This window comes from Procambarus clarkii, chromosome 4, assembly GCF_040958095.1.
Source record: "Procambarus clarkii isolate CNS0578487 chromosome 4, FALCON_Pclarkii_2.0, whole genome shotgun sequence".
Classification (NCBI taxonomy): domain Eukaryota; kingdom Metazoa; phylum Arthropoda; class Malacostraca; order Decapoda; family Cambaridae; genus Procambarus; species Procambarus clarkii.
In genome coordinates, this window is record NC_091153.1 from 47745909 (window position 1) to 47755934 (window position 10026).

At 47.3% G+C, this 10026-nt stretch overlaps 1 protein-coding gene across 1 annotated transcript; it reads left to right on the plus strand.

Annotated features, from left to right (window-relative positions):
• Nucleotides 1-4718: 4718 nt before the first annotated feature.
• LOC123752666 (serine/arginine repetitive matrix protein 1-like) lies at nucleotides 4719-5894 on the plus strand. Its single transcript, XM_045734702.2, has one exon. It carries the CDS (start codon nucleotides 4719-4721, stop codon nucleotides 5892-5894), a length of 1176 nt encoding a protein of 391 aa, XP_045590658.2.
• Nucleotides 5895-10026: the final 4132 nt, after the last annotated feature.

Consider the following 10026-nt stretch of genomic DNA (forward strand, 5'->3'; position numbering starts at 1 on the left):
CAGTTTGTGATGTGAGGTATGAGGCTTCCTCATTTGTGGCGTGACAGTTTGTGATGTGAGGTATGAGGCTTCCTCATTTGTGGCGTGACAGTTTGTGATGTGAGGTATGAGGCTTCCTCATTTGTGGTGTGACGGTTTATGATGTGAGGTATGAGGCTTCCTCATTTGTGGCGTGACAGTTTGTGATGTGAGGTATGAGGCTTCCTCATTTGTGGCGTGACAGTTTGTGATGTGAGGTATGAGGCTTCCTCATTTGTGGCGTGACAGTTTGTGATGTGAGGTATGAGGCTTCCTCATTAATGGTGTGACAGTTTGTGATGTGAGGTATGAGGCTTCCTCATTAATGGTGTGACAGTTTGTGATGTGAGGTATGAGGCTTCCTCATTAATGGTGTGACAGTTTGTGATGTGAGGTATGAGGCTTCCTCATTTGTGGTGTGACAGTTTGTGATGTGAGGTATGAGGCTTCCTCATTTGTGGTGTGACGGTTTATGATGTGAGGTATGAGGCTTCCTCATTTGTGGCGTGACAGTTTGTGATGTGAGGTATGAGGCTTCCTCATTTGTGGCGTGACAGTTTGTGATGTGAGGTATGAGGCTTCCTCATTTGTGGCGTGACAGTTTGTGATGTGAGGTATGAGGCTTCCTCATTTATGGCGTGACGGTTTATGATGTGAGGTATGAGGCTTCCTCATTTATGGCGTGACAGTTTGTGATGTGAGGTATGAGGCTTCCTCATTTGTGGCGTGACAGTTTGTGATGTGAGGTATGAGGCTTCCTCATTTGTGGCGTGACAGTTTGTGATGTGAGGTATGAGGCTTCCTCATTTGTGGCGTGACAGTTTGTGATGTGAGGTATGAGGCTTCCTCATTTATGGCGTGACGGTTTATGATGTGAGGTATGAGGCTTCCTCATTTGTGGCGTGACAGTTTGTGATGTGAGGTATGAGGCTTCCTCATTTGTGGTGTGACGGTTTATGATGTGAGGTATGAGGCTTCCTCATTTGTGGCGTGACAGTTTGTGATGTGAGGTATGAGGCTTCCTCATTTGTGGCGTGACAGTTTGTGATGTGAGGTATGAGGCTTCCTCATTTGTGGCGTGACAGTTTGTGATGTGAGGTATGAGGCTTCCTCATTTATGGCGTGACGGTTTATGATGTGAGGTATGAGGCTTCCTCATTTATGGCGTGACAGTTTGTGATGTGAGGTATGAGGCTTCCTCATTTGTGGCGTGACAGTTTGTGATGTGAGGTATGAGGCTTCCTCATTTGTGGCGTGACAGTTTGTGATGTGAGGTATGAGGCTTCCTCATTTGTGGCGTGACAGTTTGTGATGTGAGGTATGAGGCTTCCTCATTTGTGGCGTGACAGTTTGTGATGTGAGGTATGAGGCTTCCTCATTAATGGTGTGTCAGTTTGTGATGTGAGGTATGAGGCTTCCTCATTAATGGTGTGACAGTTTGTGATGTGAGGTATGAGGCTTCCTCATTTGTGGTGTGACAGTTTGTGATGTGAGGTATGAGGCTTCCTCATTAATGGTGTGACAGTTTGTGATGTGAGGTATGAGGCTTCCTCATTTGTGGTGTGACGGTTTATGATGTGAGGTATGAGGCTTCCTCATTTGTGGTGTGTTTATGATGTGAGGTATGAGGCTTCCTCATTTATGGTGTGACAGTTTGTGATGTGAGGTATGAGGCTTCCTCATTAATGGTGTGACAGCTTATGATGTGAAGTATGAGGCTTCCTCATTAATGGCGTGACAGCTTATGATGTGAGGTATGAGGCTTCCTCATTAATGGCGTGATAGTTTATGATGTGAAGTATGAGGCTTCCTCATTTATGGCGTGACAGTTTGTGATGTGAGGTATGAGGCTTCCTCATTTGTGGCGTGACAGTTTGTGATGTGAGGTATGAGGCTTCCTCATTTGTGGCGTGACAGTTTGTGATGTGAGGTATGAGGCTTCCTCATTTATGGCGTGACGGTTTATGATGTGAGGTATGAGGCTTCCTCATTTATGGCGTGACAGTTTGTGATGTGAGGTATGAGGCTTCCTCATTTGTGGCGTGACAGTTTGTGATGTGAGGTATGAGGCTTCCTCATTTGTGGCGTGACAGTTTGTGATGTGAGGTATGAGGCTTCCTCATTTGTGGCGTGACAGTTTGTGATGTGAGGTATGAGGCTTCCTCATTTGTGGCGTGACAGTTTGTGATGTGAGGTATGAGGCTTCCTTATTAATGGTGTGACAGTTTGTGATGTGAGGTATGAGGCTTCCTCATTAATGGTGTGACAGTTTGTGATGTGAGGTATGAGGCTTCCTCATTTGTGGTGTGACAGTTTGTGATGTGAGGTATGAGGCTTCCTCATTAATGGTGTGACAGTTTGTGATGTGAGGTATGAGGCTTCCTCATTTGTGGTGTGACGGTTTATGATGTGAGGTATGAGGCTTCCTCATTTGTGGTGTGTTTATGATGTGAGGTATGAGGCTTCCTCATTTATGGTGTGACAGTTTGTGATGTGAGGTATGAGGCTTCCTCATTAATGGTGTGACAGCTTATGATGTGAAGTATGAGGCTTCCTCATTAATGGCGTGACAGCTTATGATGTGAGGTATGAGGCTTCCTCATTAATGGTGTGATAGTTTATGATGTGAAGTATGAGGCTTCCTCATTTATGGTGTGACAGTTTATGATGTGAAGTATGAGGCTTCCTCATTTATGGTGTGACAGTTTATGATGTAAGGTGGTGATGTCTCCAAGAGTGATCTGGGGTGGTGATATAGAGCTCTGGATGTCATGATGTGTTACATGGATTAAAAATTGTACTAATTCAGTATCATTGGTGTATAGTCACTCAAGTGGCGTGTAGGAACCCACAGACATACACCACAATCCTGTATGTTGTTCTTAATGTTAATATATTTTAATCAAAATACATGCGCTAGGTTTCTGTACAAGCTAGAAACTAGCTAGGCTTGGTTTCTTTGGGAATTTCCTCGGAGCACTTAACAGTAACTAACATAAACTGATTGTTAAGTACAGTATCTACTTAAGTACTTACTGTTAAGTACCAGGGGCCAGATTCACGAAAGCACTTACGCAAGCATTTACGAACGTGTACATCTTTCCTCAATCTTTGACGGCTTTGGTTACATTTAATAAGCAGTTTACAAGCATGAAAACTTGCCAATCAACTGTTGTTATTGTTATAAACAGCCTCCTGGTGCTTCGAAGCTCATTAACTGTTTAATAATTGTAAACAAAGCCGACAAATTTTGAGAAAAGATGTACAGGTTCGTAAGTGCTTGCCTAACTGCTTCGTGAATCTAGCCCCAGGAATCTTCTAGTCCATCATTCTCACTCTCAGACTGTAGACATAACACAAGACCTTTCACCCAGGCTCCCTCCACCATCTTCTGGGTGCGCAAAGGCACTGGATCACACAGTCACAACCTCATAGAGCCCTACAAGACGTATACCCGCCCGCCACCAAGGCTGGGATAGAACTGATCCCAAATGAAGTTTTCAATCACCTTTACTCCCTCAGGAGTAATATGGCTTCGCGTCCTCAGGGGGTCCGTGGCACTGGTCTCCACGCCCTCGGGGAGCTCCACCGCCCTTAACAGCGTTATGTTACCATAAGACTATGTCGCTGAGCGGGACGTCCACCTTCCTGGATAGAATAGTGTCTCCTGTATTAGTTTACTGCCTGGGCTTAGGCTTCCGCGACCACTGCCCTCACAGGTTTCACAAACTTTTAGTGTCACGCCTGTTCCGATTGGCGGATCACCGGCCTTGTTCTCAGGCTAATAGGTAAATAGTTACTACACTCACTGGTAGTCCTATTGAACGCTACGAGCCTCTCCTCACTCTACCTTTCATGTGTACATCAATTTCCTGGACTCTCGATTGCGTCGGGGCATCCTAGAGCACATAGCCTCACCCTATATATAATAGTCGCCAGGGTGTAGAAGTGTACTGATCAAGGGCGTCGTGTTGGGCTTCACTACCAACAGCTGATCCACTCTGCCACTTTTCCACCTCGTTCAAGAGGCTACTACAGCCACAGACCTCTCAAAACCGGCGGTATTTTCCTGGTGTGCTGGCGTCGACGTCTGCCCTTGTTCGCGGGCGTCAGGTAGGAAGACATGACTCTCACAGAGGCTAGAATTTGAGCGGTGGGTCACCTGACCAGGAGGCTAGGAGGCTACGGTGCTTCCACGACCAAGACAGGAGGCTACAGTGCCTCCACGACCAGGGCAGGAGGCTACGGTGCCTCCACGACCAAGGCAGGAGGCTACTGTGCTTCCACGACCAAGGCAGGAGGCTACTGTGCTTCCACGACCAATGCAGGAGGCTACCGTGCTTCCACGACCAGGGTAGGAGGCTACCGTGCCTCCACGACCAGGGTAGGAGGCTACTGTGCCTCCACGACCAAGGCAGGAGAGGCTACTGTGCCTCCACGACCAAGGCAGGAGAGGCTACTGTGCCTCCACGACCAAGGCAGGAGAGGCTATCGTGCCTCCACGACCAAGGCAGGAGAGGCTATCGTGCCTCCACGACCAAGGCAGGAGAGGCTACCGTGCCTCCACGACCAAGGCAGGAGAGGCTACCGTGCCTCCACGACCAAGGCAGGAGAGGCTACCGTGCCTCCACGACTAAGGCAGGAGAGGCTACCGTGCCTCCACGACCAAGGCAGGAGAGGCTACCGTGCCTCCACGACCAATGCAGGAGAGGCTACCGTGCCTCCACGACCAAGGCAGGAGAGGCTACCGTGCCTCCACGACCAAGGCAGGAGAGGCTACCGTGCCTCCACGACCAAGGCAGGAGAGGCTACCGTGCCTCCACGACCAAGGCAGGAGAGGCTACCGTACCTCCACGACCAAGGCAGGAGAGGCTACCGTGCCTCCACGACCAAGGCAGGAGAGGCTACGGTGCCTCTACGACCAAGGCAGGAGAGGCTACGGTGCCTCCACGACCAAGGCAGGAGAGGCTACGGTGCCTCCACGACCAAGGCAGAAGAGGCTACGGTGCCTCCACGACCAAGGCAGGAGAGGCTACGGTGCCTCCACGACCAAGGCAAGAGACTACGGTGTCTCCACGACCAAGGCAGGAGAGGCTACGGTGCCTCCACGACCAAGGCAGGAGAGGCTACGGTGCCTCCACGACCAAGGCAGGAGAGGCTACGGTGCCTCCACGACCAAGGCAGGAGAGGCTACGGTGCCTCCACGACCAAGGCAGGAGGCTACGGTGCCTCCACGACCAAGGCAGGAGGCTACGGTGCCTCCACGACCAAGGCAGGAGGCTACGGTGCCTCCACGACCACGGCAGGAGGCTACGGTGCCTCAACGACCAAGGCAGGAGGCTACGGTGCCTCCACGACCAAGGCAGGAGGCTACGGTGCCTCCACGACCAAGGCAGGAGGCTACGGTGCCTCCACGACCAGGGCAGGAGGCTACGGTGCCTCCACGACCAAGGCGGGAGGCTACGGTGCCTCCACGACCCAGGCGGGAGGCTAGTGTGCCTCCACGACCAAGGCGGGAGGCTACTGTGCCTCCACGACCAAGGCAGGATGCTACTGAGCCTCCACGACCAAGGCAGGAAGCTACAGTGCCTCCACGACCAAGGCAGGAAGCTACAGTGCCTCCACGACCAAGGCTAGAGACTACTGTGCCTCCACGACCAAGGCTAGAGACTACTGTGCCTCCACGACCAAGGCTAGAGACTACTGTGCCTCCACGACCAAGGCAGGAGACTACTGTGCCTCCACGACCAAGGCAGGAAGCTACTGTGCCTCCACGACCAAGGCAGGAGGCTACAGTGCCTCCACGACCAAGGCAGGAAGCTACAGTGCCTCCACGACCAAGGCAGAAGGCTACAGTGCCTCCACGACCAGGGTAGGAGGCTACTGTGCCTCCACGACCAAGGTAGGAGGCTACTGTGCCTCCACGACCAGGGTAGGAGGCTACTGTGCCTCCACGACCAGGGTAGGAGGCTACTGTGCCTCCACGACCAGGGTAGGAGAGGCTACAGTGCCTCCATGACCAAGGCAGGAAGCTACAGTGCCTCCACGACCAAGGCAGGAGGCTACAGTGCCTCCACGACCAGGGTAGGAGGCTACTGTGCCTCCACGACCAAGGCAGGAGGCTACTGTGCCTCCACGACCAAGGCAGGAGAGGCTACTGTGCCTCCACGACCAAGGCAGGAGGCTACAGTGCCTCCACGACCAAGACAGGAGACTACAGTGCCTCCACGACCAAGGCAGGAGACTACAGTGCCTCCACAACCAAGGCAGGAGAGGCTACAGTGCCTCCACAACCAATGTTACAGTGACTACCGCCCGAGTGACGAACTATGTAACGTTGATTCTTTTTCTTTATTGCCAACGCAATAAAGAAAAAGAATCAATGTCGACGCAACTGTAGTACCTGAAACATAATAAAACACTATGGAAACAGAATGATATACAAACGTACCTTAAATTCGTCGATTTTTGTCCCACGAGGAGCTGTTAGGGAAGCACTTACCTGTAATATGAGAACAATTGCAATTAAATATATGTAATAATAAATATATTGCAATTAAATTGCAATGATAAATATTTTAAATATATAAATATTACGTAAATTATACATTTTAAGATCTCATACACAATAGAAATCACCACACACTAAGTGCAATATATTGAATTCTTTTATAAGCAGCGAAGGTGACACTTGAAGGTGACACTTGAGGCTCAAGGTGTAACTTACCGTATCCTGAAGGTTGTCCTTACTGTGGTACCACCAACCACAGTCGAGGGTGATTAGCTCAAGACTGCTTGTTACAGCCTCGCTGCCACAAACGTAATATTATTTTCAGTCAAAATATTGATTGATTGCAAATGTTATTTCTTATCGAAATAATTGGTGTTGCCAAAGATTCACTAATATTGCACACACGATGTAAATATTGTCAACACAATACTAGAAACACCGATCGATTGATAAAGAGCTGTCAATAACTATGCCATTTCGCCGCGGTAGTTAAGAAATGTCTTGCATAGTTCTTACAAGAAAAATCAACACACTCGAGTCAAAATTAGTCACTTAGAGCTCCATTGCTCTGTTTTGTACTTCACAACTGCACGTTCTTGCTAGACAAGATACTTAAGTACCAATGAAAGTTAAAACAATTTATATTTTCTCTTAAAACAAACTACCAGTAACAAAAGTGGTGGTGAGGCGAGATCAACGAGCCACAACTATCCATAAGCACTACAATGTTTATACGTCTGTAAAATCACTTCAACCGAACGTATGGTTGCTATTATCCGGTCATTATTGGTGAAATATTGCCGTAACCGGCCACACACAACCGTATCAAACCGCGGGTAATGTCCGAGTGATTTGGCGGGCAAGATAGGGTTCAGATTCGCTTCCTCGAGCGAATCTCCTAAAAACTCTCAAACACTCGAAGCCTGGTGATGGTGTCTCGTCACAGCCCGTCATTAAAGCACCGACTCTCGTAAAAAACACGAACAATTGGGCTCAAAACTGTAAATCATAGTATTACAATTTACGAAGATCAGGAAAATATCAGGCTGTTCCTAGGCTACGCCCACCCACACTGACTCAATTATCAATTTTAAAGCACTGCGTATTCAAAATAAGTATTTTCTCAGCTGGGATATATCATTATTATATGCTGGAATGTATTGAGTAGTTATATCTAACTTAGATTTGATGAGGTGAAAACATTTATAAAGATGCTCACACACACATCAGCTGTATGTCGGGTTCCAATTTTTTCACTCGTAAACAAAAAAGTTGACAAACACAAAATAATGGCAAACAGAGCCTAAATAACTAACTTAACCTACGCCAAACGATACATACAATTTGAATATATAATAATACCCATTTATACACGAGAAATTAGCTTTTAATACACAATACGAAGCGAAATTACGACTGCGGCTTGGAGACCTGTCGTACCCACATGTCTCAGTCAGGCTATGGAGGTTGTGGAGCTCGTCTCGTAGAGTGAAATATGGATATCTTTTGTGTATAAGTGAAGAACAGCGTGAAAAATCTTCTTGTTATGAGAAACTGTAGATCCAGGAACGTTGTGGCAGTTAATTACTCAAGTCTTGACTTCGTTAGACGGGAGAACAAGGCTCCCTCGTCCTCCAATCAAGGTAATTCAAGCCTCTTAGTTTCAATGCCTCGTTTCACTGCTGAAACATATATAAATTAAAATGTACTTAAATACAGTGATTTGTATGACATATATGTGATTACTGAGACCTTAAAAAAATATATAATGGCAATATATTTAAGCGTATATCTAATTTATATCTTCTGTCATTACAGGTAAGTGCCACCCACAACAGCTCCTCGTTGGACAGAAATCGCCCAATTTAAGGTAAGATCCTATTTTCCTTCTGTTTCCATAGGGTTTAATGACGTATAACGCATTAACGCACGCGTAGACAACGCATAATCTGCGTTGGTGTCGAGTCTGTTTCTTTATTGCGTTGGCAATAAAGAAATCAAAGAGTCATCTGATTGGTCACAGGAGCGTTAAAGTCACTATATAACCTTGATGTTAACCTATATAATAGGGGGAGAGGTCAATCAGTTAGCCCATCAGGTTGATCACTTATTAATTAGACTGTCTATTAGGTAGATAAATTAGTTAAATAATCTATCAGGGTCCACCCACCTTCAGATTATCTACCCTCTATCAGGGGGGATTGACCCCCTCTATCAGGGGGGATTGACCCCCTCTATCAGGGGGGATTGACCCCCTCTATCAGGGGGGATTGACCCCCTCTATCAGGGGGGATTGACCCCCTCTATCAGGGGGTGGGGGGCGGGGGGTTGACCACCACCCATCAGATCTACCCCCCATCAGAACGACCACCCACCGGAACGACCACCCATCAGGTCGAGTACGACATAAGCCCTTGGGAAATTATCCTTGAACCGAGAAATTTTAAAACTGAAAAGGTTTCCCAGTAGTAAAAAAAAAAGTGTTAATACCAACGTCTTTTGTGTGTATTTTTTTTTATTGTGATGTGAAAAGGGGAAATGAAACTTTCTTATGAATACAGCTTGAGCGTAGAGCGCCTTAAGCTCCAACTGGAGACACAAAGGTTTCTAAAGGATAAGATTTTCTTTAACTCTCCATAATGGCTTTCAGTTCTTTCCGGAAAAATCTGTTGTTATTTGTCATTTTCTTCCGTAAGATTTATATCCCTGTGGCAATAATTCCTTTTCTGCTGATGTATTCTGAGGATCTTAAAGATTTTCTCCCAAGACGTATATATGGGCCGTTTCTCGGCTGTGGCTTGTGTACACAAAAGCGAGGGTTAAGACACTGGTTCGAGGTTAGCTTGAGGTTACCTTGCGATGATTTCGGTGCTCAATGTCCCTGCGGCCCGGTCGTCGACCAGGCCTCCTGGTTGCTGGACTGGTCAACCAGGCTGTTGGACGCGGCTGTTCGCAGCCTGACGTATGAGTTACAGCCTGGTTGATCAGGTATCCTTTGGAGGTGCTTGTCAAGTTCTCTCTTGAACACTGTGAGGGGTCGGCCAGTTATGTCCCTTATGTGTAGTGGAAGCGTGTTGAACAGTCTCGGGCCTCTGATGTTGATAGTTCTCTCTTGAACACTGTGAGGGGTCGGCCAGTTATGCCCCTTATGTGTAGTGGAAGCGTGTTGAACAGTCTCGGGCCTCTGATGTTGATAGTTCTCTCTTGAACACTGTGAGGGGTCGGCCAGTTATGTCCCTTATGTGTAGTGGAAGCGTGTTGAACAGTCTCGGGCCTCTGATGTTGATAGTTCTCTCTCAGAGTACCTGTTGCACCTCTGCTTTAAAACAATAGTTAGGGTAGTTAAGGTAAATCGTCTGGATGTGCTTGCAACAAATTTTTTATTTTTTTTATTTTTGTTTTAATAAAATGTTATAACATTAATTGTATTTTCCTTTCGTTGGTGAAACAAATTGGCCACAAAATAATATGCAATGAATTTTCTGTTTGTTTCTTAA

Bases quoted from the DNA above. Each gene is read 5' to 3' on its own strand.
- LOC123752666 (XM_045734702.2), top strand. From the start codon at position 4,719: ATGCAGGAGAGGCTACCGTGCCTCCACGACCAAGGCAGGAGAGGCTAC.